At 29.6% G+C, this 17747-nt stretch overlaps 3 protein-coding genes across 4 annotated transcripts; 1 reads left to right on the top strand and 2 right to left on the bottom strand.

Moving 5' to 3' along the window:
* Positions 1–146: 146 nt before the first annotated feature.
* LOC119607851 (neuronal acetylcholine receptor subunit alpha-5-like) lies at positions 147–2000 on the bottom strand. Its single transcript, XM_037961965.1, has 4 exons — positions 1851–2000; positions 1589–1770; positions 803–1454; positions 147–744 (listed from the first exon to the last, which is right to left on the bottom strand). The coding sequence occupies exons 1-4, from the start codon at positions 1912–1914 to the stop codon at positions 398–400; spliced, it is 1245 nt and encodes a 414-aa protein (XP_037817893.1). The 5' UTR covers positions 1915–2000; the 3' UTR covers positions 147–397.
* Positions 2001–2898: 898 nt separating this feature from the next.
* LOC119607768 (neuronal acetylcholine receptor subunit alpha-2) lies at positions 2899–5847 on the top strand. Its single transcript, XM_037961874.1, has 4 exons — positions 2899–3120; positions 4218–4420; positions 4478–5105; positions 5169–5847. Exons 1-4 carry the CDS (start codon positions 3048–3050, stop codon positions 5567–5569), a joined length of 1305 nt encoding a protein of 434 aa, XP_037817802.1. The 5' UTR covers positions 2899–3047; the 3' UTR covers positions 5570–5847.
* Positions 5848–5954: 107 nt separating this feature from the next.
* Positions 5955–17466, bottom strand: LOC119607825 (DNA-binding protein D-ETS-6). 2 transcript variants are annotated; one of them, XM_037961934.1, is made up of 3 exons: positions 15954–17466; positions 9445–9682; positions 5955–7010 (listed from the first exon to the last, which is right to left on the bottom strand). In XM_037961934.1, the coding sequence occupies exons 1-3, from the start codon at positions 16708–16710 to the stop codon at positions 6431–6433; spliced, it is 1575 nt and encodes a 524-aa protein (XP_037817862.1). In that variant the 5' UTR covers positions 16711–17466; the 3' UTR covers positions 5955–6430. The 2 variants fall into 2 exon arrangements, with proteins under 2 accessions (XP_037817862.1, XP_037817870.1); XM_037961942.1 differs by lacking the exon at positions 15954–17466 and adding an exon at positions 11232–11542.
* Positions 17467–17747: the final 281 nt, after the last annotated feature.

Here is a 17747-nt window from a genome sequence, read left to right as displayed (position 1 = left end):
AATTTTTAATTTTTACAAAAAATAAATTTTTAACAAAAAAGTAAACATTTTTTTATCAAAAAATTAAATTTTTATCTATGATTTATTTTTTTTTAGCAAAATCTATATTTAACCAAAAAATAATTTTTGGTCAAAAATGTATATAATTTTTTTTTTTTCATAAAAAATTATTTATTTTAAAATTACACTGATATTTGGTTCTAAAGTGCAGTCCACGCTTCGAATTCAAAAACCATATTATAATACAACCTATAACTTTTGTAGATTTTGTGCGAAATTTTGAAATAAAAACTTTAAATTGATATTTAATAAAGTATTTACATAACAATTTTTACACGCATATCTTGTAAATATTTAATTTGTTATAATTAGTTTTGTGATATTATTATAATTATTTTTAAACAAAACATACTGATGATAAAACTAAAAATATAAAACTAAACGATAAAAATGCTAAAATATTTAATATTTTGGCAAATCTTAACCAATCATTGGTAGATAAATTTCGATCAATTAAATTGGAAGTATCGTCCAATTTAACCTCCTCAAACTGACCATTCACTTCCGAATGATCTGTATTTTTAGTTTCAATCGGTACCAAATATCTGGTGAAAGAGAAATTCAAAAATATTTCTATAAAAACCGGTAAGTAACCTTTAAATTTTGAATGGCTGGCAAAAAGAGAAAATACAGCTAATAGTTGTGCTAAGGTGACCATAACTAAGCTTGTGCTAAAGAAGATCACTGGAATGAGAAATATATAAATAGGTAGATGTTAATGACCTATAAATCACACATTTACCTATATAAGGCGTTCCATGAAAGTGTGCAATATTTTTGGCAAAATATATCAAATGCCATGATATTAGTATTAAACTTAAGCCATTTAACCATAGTTTTTCTGTTCTATTCGGCTCCATTCTTACACCAATCAATGTGAAGAGTATTATTATTAACGCGGGCATACGAAATATTACCACATATGAGGACTGTCGTTGAAAAGTTATATCATAGTCCATTGTTACGTATGGTTGTAGACAACAGGAGTAATATTTACTGGTATGGTTTCCATTAAATGAAGTAATTTTATATTCCATATTTTTCATATCAATGGAACTAAACGTCATACTGGAATTCGGTTCTAAACGCATTATGTCGACTTCGAAACCATCAAATGTCCATGAACCTAAAATTATGTTGCATTCATGTTTATCATGTGGCCAATTTTTCATGTCAGCAGTACAGAACACGTTAACATCTATAGAATCACTCCAAAATACCACGCCGTCATTTTTGACCGTAACAAAACCATTACGATGCATTCGGATAAATTTATCGGGAGCATTGTTGTAGAATTCCAAATCGGGCACCCATATGTATCTTTGACTTATTAATATATGAGTCATATTGCCATAACTTTGAGGATTCCACACCAATTTAGGATCACGCCATTTCTAAAAGTGTTTGAGCAAGTAAATGGAGAGATCAATTTTTGGGTTCTTCATACAACTACTTTCTTCATTTAAAACTTTAAAATTTTATTCAAAATAGTTTCTCTTTATTATTTATTTGCTAATTACAAACTTACCACCTGAAGCAATCCCACTAAATGAAATGCTCCATCTTTTTCGCGATAATCAAAATGTTGTATATCAATATTTACAAATAACATAATAGTTTCATTAGCATGAGCAGGTCTAGCCGATGGCTGATAATTATTTAAAATATCTTTTAGTAAAGCATCTCTAGTGTCATCCGTTGCATATAGTACTAGAAATAAGTATTATGTCAATTAATGTACAATTGTAAAAAAAACTAATGTTTTGATACCAGAAGACAGACACACTTACTTTTTTCTCCTGTACTTAAATTAAATGCGGAGATTAAAATTAAATTCAAAATTAACCACACCATATTTTCGGCACTCGTCTTAATGCCGACTTCAAAGTGTTCCCGTTAGCGTTTGAATTTCAACTAAATCTCTCTATTATCATCTATCATTGTGATAGGGACTGATGATGATTTTGTGTTCATTTTTATTTAGTGTCTCATAATAGAATTCGTTTCTTTTATTTTTTTCTTTCGAGTGTTTTTGTTGGTCTGTGTTGTTGCTCAATTAAGGTGATTGTTGCAAACAAACAACAAGTAAACAAACGTCTCTTTATCGACTAAATTTAGATATAATGCGGGTGAAAATCATAAATAATTGTATTTAAGTTAAAATTTATCATAACATGTGTCTCGTTAAATCTCTAAACAATTACCTTACAGTGTGATCTTCTTGAATGATAAAATATCCACGAATTTTTAAAATTAAATTTCCTTTAAATTAAAGAAGTCTTTAAATTCGTATGAATTTAAAATTAGCTATTTTTAGAACGTGTTTATTTTATTATTAAATCGCTTCATTTAAGAAATTTAGAATTATGGACGTTGATCGCAAGTTTTTGATTAAAACCAACATATGGATAACAAGAACTTGTCTGTGATCTGCCTAATGTTAACTTTAAAAGTTCAATTAGGTCTGGGTAATACAAAATTATGCAGTCAAAACGCCGTTATTTATCATATCTTCAAGTTTCGATTAACTACTTGAGATCTTCAATATAAAAAGTAATACTTCGATGTCAAACTAGTAAATACCTTTCACATTTCTCATAATTAATCGCATTGTAGCGGCAATTGTAAGAAGTATGAAATAAATCTCTATACATTTTAATCATTAAACCCCTATGATATCTCAATTTAGAAAAAATCTCTCCCTTGACTATACTCTCTCTCTGATTCTTATGCTTTTTTATCATCGTACTAATTCGTGTCAAGACATTTTTTGTCCTCAGTAACGGTTACTCTAAGTTATCGTTAGAGTAAATGCAGCAATTTCAGTTCTACATTGAGTCTCTTGCTGTAATCATCGCTTAAAAAATATTAACGGTCTTTTACTAAAAAAAACCCAACTAAACTGAAACTGCAAAATAAATTTATTAAATATATAATACTGAGGGTTTCTTAAAGAATTTAATTTGTGATAAAAAAGTTATAAAAAAATGTTTATTTCCTGCCGTGGTGCCACGTTATTCATATTTGGAATATTTTTACTTTTAGCGCAGGGTGTGATTTGTAAGTTTCAAACAAAGTGAAAGAATTGAATGTGTTTTCTTCTTGTTTGAATTTATGACAAATTGAAATCTATGGCGATTAAATAATTTGTTTTTTCATAAATTTTAAAGAAAAAAAATTGCACATAATAAAGAGTCAAGTATACGAGTATTTTCAAATGTTTAAAGTATTTTTTAAATTGAAATACAATGTAAATTGAATGATACAACGAAAATAAAGCTAAAATATGTGTATATACACTTAGTTAATATCAGACATAAAGACTTGCAATTACATTAGGAAATGTTTTGATTGACCTTAACAGACATGCAAAAATGTGAGACGCATTACTTGTGTTTCCGCTTTTAGCGATCGGTTTGATATAAATAAGGTTAAATGTAAGGAATTGGGACAAAGTTATTAATCAACAAATATCAAAGCTGGATTTTTAACGTCCTCAAAGTATAAATTGTTTTATTTTATGTTGTGCTCCAATATCTAGTGATATAAAGTTTGTGAAAAGTAAAAGTATTGAGTGCTATGCACGAATCTTAATTTTTAACGTTGTTTTAATAGTGTTCCCTATATAGAATCTGGACTGAAAGTTTATAAATTTTATTGAAATTTTCGTTTAAATGATTAAATTGCTATTCAGAAGGGTTCTTATGTTAGAGCAATGATCAATTATGTAACGATCAGCAAACGTTTTCAAAGACGTGTTTAATAACAGACTTATCAATATCAACGAAAAACTTATTTACAATTAACCTTTTATTCCGTTTCGTTAGGTCATATGTAAGGAATATAAGAGTATCCCTAGACCAATTTCAAACCGTTTCAATATAATTCGTCTTTGATCCTTGATAGTTAGTTAAATTTTACTCAGTTATAAAAACATAACTGTTCATATGTATTTTATTTACAATAAGCTCTCTATATTTAAAACATTCTTTAAAACACAAGGTTGGTTGTTATCAATTCAAATACATACATATGTATGTATGGTTTCCCCTCATAAACATTGCTAATGAAGATACTCGTACACATGTTGCAAAGTAAATACTATCGGGAAAAGGTTTTTCTTGACTGAGTTCTTTGTCTTCAATTTAATAATTTAGCCGATGATGATGGCAACAACGATTCATATAATATCACCACTTTGGATCGCTTGCATGTGCAACTATTTACAAACTATGATAAGACGGCACATCCCATGGCTACACCCGCACAAAGGACAAACACAACGATATTTATGTCGGTCGGCTACATCGATATCGATGAGCTTAATGGCAAAATGACCGTGCATGGTTGGGTTACTCTTGTAAGTAACAAACGAAACAGTAAAATATATAAATAAATAATGAAATAAATATTATAGCGTTGGAAAGATGGGGGACGTACCTGGCGACCCGAATATTTTGATAACATAACCACAATACATTTACGTTCCCGTGAAATATGGAAACCCGACATCACCCTACTCAATAGTGCTGGTAACGAGGGTGATTATATGGGTGATACTCAGGCACTTTTAGCATCAGATGGCAGTTTTATATGGGTACCTCCCGTCGTCTATACGGCCTATTGTAATTTAAATTTAAAATTATGGCCTTATGACACTCAAACGTGCAAACTGAAAATAGGCACTTGGACCATGACCAATATTTTCCCGAAATTTGTAGAAATAAATGAAACATTGGACTATTCAGATCTTATAAAATCCACCGAATGGGATATAAGCGATGCTAAGTCGCAATATGTCACCCAAGACTTCTATAGTTATTTAGAGTATACTTTTACATTGCAAAGACGTTCATCTATGTATTCGGCTGTGATTTTTACTCCTGCTTCTTGTATTATACTGTTGTGTCTTTCAACATTTTGGTTGCCTCCTCAAATGGGCGAAAAAATTCTACTAAATGGTATTGTTATTGTAGTTGTGGCTGCCTTTCTCATGTATTTTGCCCAAATGTTGCCCATATTGGCAGAAAATACACCTTTAGTGGGTAAGTTTAAGAAGAAATCCATTTTAAAGACATACAACTAATTCTTATCTTTCAACTTCCTAGTTTTATTCTACAGCTCCAGTTTGCTAATGCTAAGCTTGTCCACCATTATTTCTGTCATTGTTCTGTATCTTTCTACTGCCAAACATAAGAAACGCGTTCCCGAGTTTCTTAAAAATCTATTGAATGGTGTTGTGGGTCGAGTTCTTCTTCTCAGTCAGTTTACATTAGAAGCCGAACCTCATTCACTATTAAATAATGGCACTAAGGAGTTGGGTGAACATGTATATGACAATCCCGATCAAAGTGAAACTTCAGATCCCACACATGTCAATCCCAGCCAATTACCCACAAGTCGTTCCATACAATTCGATTGGGTGCTATTGGCAACTGCTTTTGATCGTATATGTTTTCTGATCTACTGCCTATTGTTTATGATTTTGGCAATTGCTTATTCTGTTTAACTATTGTGCTTTGGTATATTAAAATAATTCCAAATATTGTATATTTTAATCTTATATGTATGTAGTAATTAAATTTTAAAGAAATTAAGAAATATATTGAAAAAAAAAAATTATATTAAATGATTAACTGCTGCAAATTATAATTTAGTGGTCAAATATGTATGTGTGTAAGTGAGAAAGGGGAAGTTTTGATAATTTTTATGCGTATTTGGAACTTACCTCCTTGCGTACTATTTCAATTATCTGCGAATTTCTGAATCAACTGTTCAGACAAAATTTTAAAATAAACCATCTAAATTCATATTTAATATTTTATTTATTGATTTGTTCTGTAATAGTTTTGTGTAATAAATATTGAAATATTAAATAATAATCTTAATTTAAATAATAATTAACTACAAAATAAATAAATTACATTAAATCTAAAAATTCTTCAACAAAACAGTTAGTTATAAACATATTATTTTAATACTTTAATAGTATGTGCTAATAATTAAGTTTGCATACATACATATGTACAACCATACAATTCCTAAATGAAATGTAAATTAAATGTTTTTCTCCCCTATTCGTACGTAAAAGAGGGAGAGAATGATTTTTTGCAGGAATTACAAGGGTCTAATGCTCTTATAATTACAGCAAATTAATTTTTATCACATATAAAAAGGACCATAAACATTACACCATGGGTGGTATTATACAAATCTGTGTGGGTGTGTAGTTGATTATATGGATACCGGACATGGAGCGAATGTTGCACTAATATTGGCAATATTTTGTCGTTGCTTAACTTTCTATTGTTTGTCTAAATATGGCTAAGATAAGAAGGCTTGTAAAAATAACAAATTTCATTTTAATTATTTAATTAAATGCATCCGAGGGAGGTCTTGATTCATAGTTTGTGCCACTGCTGTAAGACCAATATGTGTTTCTTTGCGGTGTTGTGCTTGTCGTAGTTGATGGTGTGGACGTTGCTATTCCCGATGTTGATGAGGATGTGGATGGCGCCATTGTTGTGGTCATTAGATTGGCTTGTTGAGATCCTGTTATTAAGAGCGGAGAAGAACTTATCATACTAGAGGATGTTGGGATAGCTTCCGTTATTGGCGACGGCATTGACGCAGTTGACGGCGACAGAAAACTTAAACTAGAAGCTGACGAAGATGGTGAAATGTGTTCCGAGTGAAGAGTGGCAGGTGGATGATGATGGTGGTGATGAGAATGATGTAAACTGTGATGCTGAGCGGCATAGTGATGATGTTGATGGTGATGAGCATGATGATGCGGAGGAACTTTATAAGGATTTAACATGCCCATACTGGTGGTAGGATCACATCCTTGAGCTTGTGCCTGACAAGCCGCCATTAAGCCGTGAAAATCAAATTTATATGCATAACGTTTGCCATGGACTTTTGTCATTATGTTTTTATCATAATAGTAACTGAAATTAAAAAAAGATAAAAAACTATAAATTAAGTTATTGTATTTATTATATAGCTTGTGTATTAAAAAAATAAGCTTTTTTCATAATAAAATTTTTTTTTCATATGCCGCCTCGTTTGTCATCATTTGTTTCGGTCCTACTGAAACTCGAGTAATGTGTTTCGGTGAAACTGTGCTTTATTTTCAAAGAAATGGCTGTCTCATCATTTATGCAATTAATCTGCTAAAGCATTTTTCGCAACATTTACAAGTTATTAACGTGTAACATTCATTCATACAAAGCTATCGAGACACACGGCGTCAAAATGTTTTTAAAGGCATTTTATAGTATTCAACGATTTTATTGTTATTTTAACCCTTTGAAGGTACTGATTTTTTTGTATACATAACGGTTTTTTAGTTACAGTTTATTAAAAAATATTACATCTTTTTTAAAACTACCATTTCGGATTTTTACTTTGCACTACTAGTAATTAGTTTCGAACGGAATTCCCGGATTCATTAATAATTTTATTAATTTGATTTTCTAAACAATTATATCCTAAAATTTTATTTCTTATGTACACTTACTATCGACGGTTTGTAACACTAAAAATTATAGGATAATACTGTTTTTTTAAGCGAGATTTTTAAAAACAAATTTGATTTTTGAGGTCAAAATATTTTTTTAATTTTATCGACCTAATAAGCAATTTTACCAACTTTTTAATTTGAAAGTACTATACTCAGAATTCTAATCCATAAATAGGGAACGAATTTATACAAAACACAATTTGTTTACTTTTTGAGAAATCAAAGTATAAACATAATTTTTTTTAAATGGATATTTAAATTATTTTATAGAATAAAATGGATACATAAGGTATTTTTATGGATTCCTGATATTAAGTCTACTGACCATTTTGGCTAACTTAGACATTATAAGTTTAATAAGTTACATAAAAAAATCGTTCACCTTTTTCCAAAAAATATATCTGTATCCGCGAATAAATATATGTAGTATGTATCGGAATGCATACACATTTCTATCCTTAGTGAAATTCAACCACTTAAATGTTGTTGTTACCCACGCATAATCGCAACACAAAAACATCTCTCTGAAATATGTACATATGTATGTATGTTTTTCTCTTTTATCAGAACGGTGTTGCCAATGTATTGCCATAGAATAAAATGTTAAAAGTGAAAGGCAAGAAATACCTACTTTATACATTTAGGGATGGTTATATAAGTTCACGCTAAATGTTATTTAAGTTTTACTTAATTTTCGATGTTAAAATTCTAATTTGCGAAAATTTTTATGAAAACAAAGAATTCTTATGTGGCCAATTTTCGCCCTGTTTGAGCGATAAAAACTGCATTAAATTCAGTTACAAGTGAGAGGAAGTTTTTTTACTTTTTTGTTTAAATTTTGGCGGTTCAGGCAACTGTTGTCTAGTTTACAACTTTTCAAGCAATGAGTGATTTTTAATATGCATTTTATTATATCGCTCATTTACTACAAGACTGGCATTTTCGCAGTGAGTTCGATTTTTTGTTGTATTAGAACTAAGGGCCTGTTTCTAGATAACGTGCAAGCACTTTGAGTTAAAATTTTCTTTGTATTTTGTTATTGTAACAAAAACAAAATACATGTAATATTTTTACTAAAGTACTCACTATCTAGAAACTACACATAAAACCCATGTTTTCACGAATATTAGATATGTAGATAATTTTGTGGGTGGAGTTTAAATCGAAAATATATTAGAACAAAAATCTGAACAAGTTGAGCAATTTACGAATTTTTCGGTATCGAAGTATTTATAGCCAAATTTAAATATTTTGAGGAATTCTTGTGCAGCATATCGTCTCCTGAAATTCAAAAGGGTGTAAGAACACTTTTAAAATTTTTATAGGAGAGACAAAAGGCTATAAAAACATAATTTTTTATAAGATTTATATCCCAACATCAATAAACACGTTTAAATATGACTGTACCGCCAGACATAGCCTATTATGTTGCTTTTTAGGGATTTATGACTTGTGGAAATGACTAATTTGTTGTACTGCCATGTCAATAAAATTGGAGTTTTTGACAATAGAGTTCTAAAAATTTGCGACAACATGTATTTTGATCCAGTGGGCCATTTTCAATCAAAATGTCGATTTTAAATTATTTGGTTGTTACATTTCAGGTGACGGTATTCAAATTGTAAAGAAAACTTATTTTACAAAATTATCCAAAATAATGGAATTTTAAAAAATATTTTAGAAAATATAATTTATTGACTCTACAAAAGCATCAAGAAGGGAATCCTAATTTTGAATTTAAAATCACAAAAACCACTGCATAAATGATTATTTTCCTGTGGTAACACTGTTTATAAAACATACTATAGACACAGATACACACCCATACACATTAAAGTTTGTATTCTTCTCTTACTTACCGTAAAGCTCTACTAAGTTTATCATAGTTCATATTTGGTTTTGCTTTGCGCTCTCCCCACAATTTGGCCACCATATCAGGGTCGATTAATTTAAACTCTCCATTGGTGCCTTCCCATGATATGCAATTACTTTTCGACGAATCACCAAGCAGTTCAAGCAAAAATTGCCACAATTGTATCTGCCCCGAACCCTGAACAACCAATCGATGTGAAGCGGCATTTAAAAGTTGGTATGGATCTGAAAAATAAAGCAAACGAAAAAATTATAACACACATGGAAGTAACAAACGTAACAAAAAGATACCAAATGTTAATAATATTCGTGTATCAGGAGATGAAATAAAAAAAAATTAAAAAATCCAAACATTATGGTGGCATTTGTAGGAATTAAACAACTCTTTGAGAAAAAAATGTATTCAACAAATTTCTTGGAATTTTATTTAACAAATAAAACCACTTTTGAACTTTTCGATGTTGGTTTTTTCGTAGTGTTTTAATTCACAAGGCTGAATTATTGTTAAAATTAACAAGAAATAAACGGAACGTAAATAAAATTTATTATAATTTTTTATTAATTTAAAGTAAAATGTATCTATAATGATCAATATCATTTAGCTAAAATGTTAAGCGGAACTAGATTTAATGTACGTATCAGTTTAATTAAGGAATTCGGTTTTGAAGGGGAATTACATTTGTTTATGGTAACCCATTCTTTCTCTATCAATGTTAAATAATATTTAATTTGAATTTAATTATTGTGGTATTTGTTTAAGGATGTGCTAATGACATTACAAAGAATTTTAATGAATAAAATTATACAAGTTTCTGCTTAATACAAATATAATATAAAGATTTTGATTTTAAACGTGTTTACAAAATACATTAACGTCATGAATCCAAGAATTATTTCTTACAAACCAATTGCCCGTGCATTCAAAACTAATTGAATAATTTAAATAATCGGATTATAAAACATATTTATAAAAAAAGTATAGGGAGAATTTATGATTTAAATGTTATTTTCAATTAATTCGCTAAAAGCAATACAAAATTCAGACAAAATTTAAATTGAAAAATACTTTGAACTAGTTTTTAAAAAACTTTAAAGATACACGTTTTTCTTTAAATTTTCTTTTAAAATTTCTAATTGCTTCTATCTGTGGCGTAGTCTGCAAAATTTGTATTTCCTAAATTTTACATGATAATTCTATTAACAATTTCCGAAATGCAATTGTAATTTACATACATTTAAGTTAAATTCCAATTCTCTGAAATACAATAAGAATTTTAAAAAATACAATTGAAAAATTCAGATATTTCAGAAATACGATTTTAAATCGTGTAGGTAAAATTAAAGTTTGAAATTTTTTAATTCGATTTATAATAGATCGAATTCAAACAAAATTAATTTATTTGATAGGAATTAAGATTTCATAGGAATTTATCTGGGAATTAATTCAACTACATGGGACGGTTTATGAATTAATTGCCTTAAGTAAATCTAAGAATTATTAATCATTTAAAACATAATTCAATTTAAAAAAGATTGGAATTTTTTATACAAAATTTTCAATTTACAAATATTTAAATATATAGTCCGGTATCCGTAATTTATTTACTCATAAAATTTTTTACATAATTCGAAGTGTCACAAATGTTTAATAAACCATTGGCAGTTTATTAATTTGTTTAAAAACGCAAATAAAATTTAATTTATTATTTTATTAATTTGTAAAACATTTTTGCTAATTAGTGTTTATTTCATCGTAATGATTATGATAACGAACCATTAAATATCATAGATCTTGCTGTAGCCGTCGTATGATGACTCGGATGTCCATGATAATGTGAATGGTGTGGTGGCGCTGGTGGTTGCATACGTACACCAAATCGCCGATTAAAATCTTCAGAGAGGCGCCACATAACGCCCACATCAACACTGACACTCATTGTTAAAGAAAAATATTTAAATACAAATAATTTATATATGTTTTTGGTTCCTCTTAAATAAAACTTGTTTTCGTTAAACGTTTATACGAACGAGTAATTTTTCGTCTGTTCACAATTATTCACAGTCCAATTCCGAGAATTTTATTTTTAAAAATTCATAAAATATTTTTAGTTTATTTATATTTTGTTAAATTATTTTTGTTTTTATTTTTTAAATAAATTTAATCAGCTGAGTAAAGGAGGAATTTCTGCACAGGAAGTTGATATTAAGTAACAGCAAATATTTGTTCAAATCTAAACTGTTTCATATTCCGTTATTTGTAACCGTTTCGTGCGAGTGTCTGAATCTAACTAAATATTGTATGTAGTTGTTTAATAAAAGTTTCCACTACTTAAGATATCCAACCACCTTGCACTATGAAAATTACAATACATACTCTTCTGATGCTAGAGTCAATCTCATTCACCCAATGGGTGGCAAATTTATTCCTTATGATGTTGATAATGGTGCTGGCGTTTCAACTACTGCTTGTTGTGGTTGTTGTATTGTTATCCTTTAGCCGGAAAAATTCAATATGTGCCAACCTTTGTCAGCTATTGTTAGCTTAAATTAACCCCCCTCCAAGTAGAAAATATTTGGCTTACTCCTAAGTATTATATCTAGATTTGATTTTAATTCACTAAGAAATCTAATCAATTAATTTGAAAACATTTCTTATAGATAGACTTGTAAGCATAATATGTATACATATTAAACATTTAAGGCATGGATCTCGGCTTCTTAATTTGTGGATCACAGCCTGTTTTAATGAAATGGGGGTCATTTGAGAATTAATTTTATGATATTTTTTCTAAAATACCAAAACTTTTTTAAACCTATATACTAAATTCTTATAATTATAGAATAATAATGATTCAAAATTTTCATATTTCATTGAACATGAAATTAAGCCAATAAGGGGAAATAAGCGACGAATGAATATTTTCCTGCCAAACTTTCGCAGTTTCCGCTTTTGTTTTGCATTTTTTCAACTTGTTTATTTTACATTTAACATGTTAACTTCTTCCTTCCTACTTTCCTTTACATTCAACATAGTGGGTGGTCTTTTCACTAAAAGCTACAAACACTTGCTATTATCCTCACATTCAACCCCATAACAATAGTAATAACAAAAATCTCATAGATAAATGCGCAAAGAGTCATGACATGACTTTATGACCCCATGCTGTTTGTTAGTGATTTTATTGTTTGCGAACGGAATTCAATGATTTCTGTCACTACTTCCATTCCTTCCTATGTTGATCCTTCATTACTTGTGCTGTGTGTTGTGAATGTTGAAGCATCTAGGATTATTGTGATTTTTATTAGATGCCACATCCTGTGAGAAATTATCATATTTACATCGTTTATTACAGTTCATCACTTGAGCCACCGAAATGACATGACAATGCATTCCATGTGTCTGCCCTTCACATCGTTAATGCCTTCATCATGGTTTCGCTATTTGACTTTGGGAGTTTTTAACAAAAAGTAATGAAATGCTTGCTCAATTTATTGTTTATGGTCGTGAAGTCATTTACACAGTTAATAACCTGAGATGTTGTGTTTTTTAAGAGTCTTAGGTAAATTTACTTAAGTTATTCTTTCATATTTCTTAAGATAGTATTACTTTAAGTGTTTTAGGGTATTAGTGTTTAATTATATTTTCCAAGTTAATTAAATATTTATTTTTAATAAATTTATTTTAAAAAAGTAGTTATACATGGAAATGAGCACTAAAAATAGTAAAATGTCATAAAACAATCAAAACCAAAATTATATTTCTATAGTTATGCCAGTCTAGAGGTAAATCAGCGATATGTTTTGAAACGAATAAAAACTCAGTTTTATAAAATGATTGTGTCAAGTTTTCAGTCTTTAAAAAGAAAAAGACAATATAACATTAAATTTCAATTATTCCTCGCACTACCCTGAAACTTCTAGTAGGAATCACACCATTTCATTGCCAAGCCTCCTTCTGCTGTCATAAATAATTATATTGACACAAATTTGACGACTCTGTCATATTTTCTCAGATTTGATACTGATTTAATATTTTTTTTAATATGGAAGGTGCCATTCCGTTCATTTTGTCCACAAATATTCTTATGGACGTCAAAGTTGTCCTAAAAACGTTAAGACTCTAGCTGTTGCGGTTTCTGAGATATGCGATTCCTTTTGTATGTGAGCGTGGCTCCACGCCAACTTAAAATTTCAAAATAAAAATCACAAAAGACACTGAAAATTTGAAGAAAATCGGTTCAGCCGTTTAGTCTTCTATAAACTTCAAATATACAAACATACATTCATTTATATATATATATATATATATATATATATATATATATATATATATATATATATATATATATATATATATATATATATATATATATATATATATATATATCGTCACCTGAAACGCAAACGGCCTTAACTAACCAAAAATTCAAAATCGATTTTATTGTTGATTATAATGTATTACATCAAAACAAATGTCCACACAAAAACTTGGACTCCTCCGACCAAAATTAACAAAAAATAAAAGGGCCTATCTACAAAACCATTTAAATATTAAAGGAAATGTCCAATTTATCCATTTTTATATACGCCATTGTCAACTGTCATTATAACTGATAGGTTTCGCGTTGATAGAAACAAACTTTTCAATTTCAATAGTTTTTTGCTTCAGTTGTAAAATTTTAAAAATGTTAGATAGGGCCGTTTGCGTTTTAGGTGACGATATATAGATTTATAAACATATTTATTTATCACGTCTGTTCTGTAAATCAAATCGGTTTTAAAACCGAAAAAAAAGTAAAACAGGGTTTTACTCAAATGGTCCAAGCAAAGGAGTTCAGATAGCTATTTCATTTTTTTCTCTCTCTCTACCAAATTTTATATGGATCGGTCCATAATTGACCCTACCCCCCATATAAGTTTCAATTCAGAAAACGCTCATTGCTGGTATAAAAATACGACTATAGCGATGAAATTTCACTCTGTGACCAAAACCTCTCTACCAAATTGTATGTGGATCGACCCTACCCCTATATAAGGTCCCTTTCAGAAAATTACTTTAACGCTCATTACTGACTTAAAAATACGAGTTTTGCGATGAAATTCGACTCAAGTAATTTTCTCTTAACCAAATTTTATGTAAATCAGTTCATAATTGACCCTACTCGCATATATGGTCTCCTTTAGAAAATTACTTTAACGATATGTATTTGCTGGCATATTTACTGGTGTACAGTTTGCAATTTGATATAAGAAGATTTTATAGGAACGAAAATCTTTCTATACAAATGTTTATACTTAGAAACAAAATCATTCCGAATTTAAGGAGGATTGATTTAAAACTGACCCTACCAGCATATAAGGTCCCCTTCAGAAAATTACTCTTACGCTCACGACTGAATTAAAAATACGAGTAGAGCGATGAAATTCGAAATGAATAAGTATTATGCGAACCGAAACCTTTCCGTCAAATTTTAACTGACCCAACTGTATGTACATATGTTCACAGTTTCAAAATTGAACAAAAATATTTTGTTTTTAAAAATTTTAATTTTCCCCATTTTTTTTTTCAAAATGACGTTTTTGTTGTCTTTTTTTTTTTTTTTTGCTCCAAAGAAAGCTTAGACCTTACTTAGTTTGAGCCTGGCCTACTATCCAATAGTACTAACCGTGGTGAAAATTTCATCTAAATCGGAAGACATCGATTTTAAAAGTTGGGCCACTTGAGATAAAAATGCCTTAGTAGTTTATTTAATATTATCGAATATTTAAGCTCCACCCTATTATTTACTTGTAAGGATTTGAAATAACTCACTGTATTCCACACATGCTCCATAAACACTTCTTATCATTTAATGAGTTAAACATTGTATATCGAATGTGTGATAACAAAAGGGTGTGAAGTGGAAAAAAGAATGACCTCTAATACATTTTACGCTTATCATCATTGAAAGATCTACCTAAATTACCAGGCCATTATTTAGACAACTTCATGTGAAAGTGCTAAAAGAAAGCAATTGCAATTGACTCTTGACCACAGAGAGTCTTTGGGCACAAAAGGATTTAATTCTTTATGTTCAAACAATTCCCCAAGCAGCTATTTATTGTAACGAGAGGTATTTAAGCGATTTGAATCAAATCAAATAAATAAACAACTAAAATTAAAGCATTCAATTTGGAATGGTTAGTGTTTCTGAAAGGTGTGGGAAAAATAAATTGAAATAAAAAAATCTCTTAATAAATTATTTGCCATTGATATAAATTGAATATAAATTTCTTCCAGCAGTAAAAGTGAAGTATCTATTTTACTATTTAAAAAGCATATCCTTTAAGTCTGCTATGCTCTGCTTCAGGATTAATTCAAAAAAACAAAAAAATTCGGTTTAATTTAAAACAAATTTCCACAGTTAGAACGTTTGCTCAAGTGTTAAGGAAACATCCGGGAAGTTTCATTAAAACTTGAACAATTTTAAAATGTATTTCAAATAAAAAAACTTACTCGGTTCATTGTCATTTAACATGGGACTTGTTTCTCTGCCCGTTGCACTGTGCAGAGTTAACGCGAAATGTTTTGCAAATAAAATGCCCCCTTCACGAGACCCCGCACAAACCCAAAATTCGGCTCGACTAAGAGTGCAAAGTTCGGCACCGGTCGTGGGAAAACGTGCAATATCTGGTTCCGGTTCAATTTTAAACTGTTTAGTCATCCATTTAACCCAGCCGGCTATGTGTTCGGCTTTCCAAACACGTGGATCCAAAGGAACTTCAACTGGCGAGGGTGGAGGCGGAGTGGTTTCTTTAGAAACAACATCAGGATTATCCACTAAGACAGGAGAAGTACTTTGCGATTCTATTGATGGCAAGGCAGGTGGTATTTTCTTTTTGTTTTTACTTAGTTGAGAATTATCACTAGTATCTGTGGTTGATGAATTATCCGATTCTGAACGATCGGTGTAAGTACTTTTTGATGAGGAACTACTACTACTGCTACTATCACTGCTATTACTGGAGGAAGAACTATAACGCCTAGGAGGCGGTAATTTTCGTAATGATCTTTTTTTACTCGTTTTCTTTTCTTCCACGCCGGTTTGTACTGTTTTCGCACTTTTGCTGACTTCTTCTTGCGGTTCATTTTCATGCATTTGGATTTTCAATAAGGTTGGCGAATTTGGTTTACGCATCAATTCTGAGAATAAATTCGTTTCTGTTGTTGGAGCAGTTTCGCAAGTAAAGCAATAATTTAAAATAACAGCCATTTATAAAAAATTTAAACAACAAAAGCTTGACGACACTACGACACGTTGGAGACCTAAAAGTCTTAAGTTCTTAAGCGTTCTAGGAAAAACCACAAGATATTTCGTGCCTTAACTATTTGAAACGCTAACATTATCAATATAAAATGAATACAATTATTTTTGGCTTAAACACTCGTAGAATTATAAAAAATTAAACATATAATAAGCCAAGTCACCGGCCGGTAAATTAAAAATTGTTTATTTTATTTTCTCTCTTTCAAGCGATTAAATTACGATTGTGAATGAAAAAATATTGTTTGTAAATGCAGACTGAAATTATGATTCACATAGTTGTACTAGGGATTCCACGAAATATACGTCAAAACAATATTTGCGTGTGGCTAGATCGCGGGTATGATTCACTAAAAGAAAATCGATCGCAAACGCGGTATTAGCGACGGTCACACTCTTAAGTAAACCACAACTTGTCCGAATATTATTATCATAATCAAAAGCATTCACTTAAATCTTTTTTACTTTTATGTGTATGTATTTTTTTTTAATTTATTTTTTATTGTAAACTTTTCTGCTATTATTTATTTTTATTATAGCTTTTTTAATTATTCGTTTATTTTTGTTTTATTTCTTTTGTTTTAGTAACGTTTTATTTGTTATTAATTTTATTTTATTATTTTAATTTTTGTAAACTTTACACATTGTTGTTTTTACTAATCTATTGACTGACAACGTCCTTGTCGTGATCAGTTACGCGACCGAATTGCAAGTGATTTGAAACTTCTACAAACGTTGTTGTACTACCTTGTCAACCAACAGCAGAAAAAAAAACGATCAATGAATTTCACACAATCTTTTAATAATCAACACACAGATACAACTGAAAGAGAAATTCGCAAAACAATCTCTTACTGAAAGAGTAATACACTGGAAAAATATTGTTAGTTCAAATTGAAGAGATACAATTGATTAGTTTGGATCATCAGCTATCATTTGAACAATGACATTTTTATCCGATATATAATTTTAATAAAAATATTCAA

Source organism: Lucilia sericata, unplaced genomic scaffold, assembly GCF_015586225.1.
Source record: "Lucilia sericata isolate MDLA Ls3-8-SP2 unplaced genomic scaffold, ASM1558622v1 Contig000019F_arrow, whole genome shotgun sequence".
Lineage (NCBI taxonomy): Eukaryota > Metazoa > Arthropoda > Insecta > Diptera > Calliphoridae > Lucilia > Lucilia sericata.
Note: the sequence above shows the minus strand (reverse complement) of the source record. Positions and strands in the feature narration are given on the sequence as shown.

What these genes read in the sequence shown, in the direction of transcription:
- LOC119607851 (XM_037961965.1), bottom strand. Translation starts at nt 1,914, where the DNA reads ATGGTGTGGTTAATTTTGAATTTAATTTTAATCTCCGCATTTAATTTA. An exon ending in TTTAAGTACAGGAGAAAAAA is followed by an intron (nt 1,771 to 1,850) that starts GTAAGTGTGTCT and finishes ACTTATTTCTAG; the next exon opens with TACTATATGCAACGGATGAC. An exon ending in TCATGGAACGCCTTATATAG is followed by an intron (nt 745 to 802) that starts GTAAATGTGTGA and finishes TTCTCATTCCAG; the next exon opens with TGATCTTCTTTAGCACAAGC.
- LOC119607768 (XM_037961874.1), top strand. Translation starts at nt 3,048, where the DNA reads ATGTTTATTTCCTGCCGTGGTGCCACGTTATTCATATTTGGAATATTT. An exon ending in TTTAGCGCAGGGTGTGATTT is followed by an intron (nt 3,121 to 4,217) that starts GTAAGTTTCAAA and finishes TTAATAATTTAG; the next exon opens with CCGATGATGATGGCAACAAC. An exon ending in TGCATGGTTGGGTTACTCTT is followed by an intron (nt 4,421 to 4,477) that starts GTAAGTAACAAA and finishes TAAATATTATAG; the next exon opens with CGTTGGAAAGATGGGGGACG.
- LOC119607825 (XM_037961934.1), bottom strand. Translation starts at nt 16,710, where the DNA reads ATGGCTGTTATTTTAAATTATTGCTTTACTTGCGAAACTGCTCCAACA. An exon ending in GTTAAATGACAATGAACCGA is followed by an intron (nt 9,683 to 15,953) that starts GTAAGTTTTTTT and finishes TTTATTTTTCAG; the next exon opens with ATCCATACCAACTTTTAAAT. An exon ending in AAACTTAGTAGAGCTTTACG is followed by an intron (nt 7,011 to 9,444) that starts GTAAGTAAGAGA and finishes TTTTAATTTCAG; the next exon opens with TTACTATTATGATAAAAACA.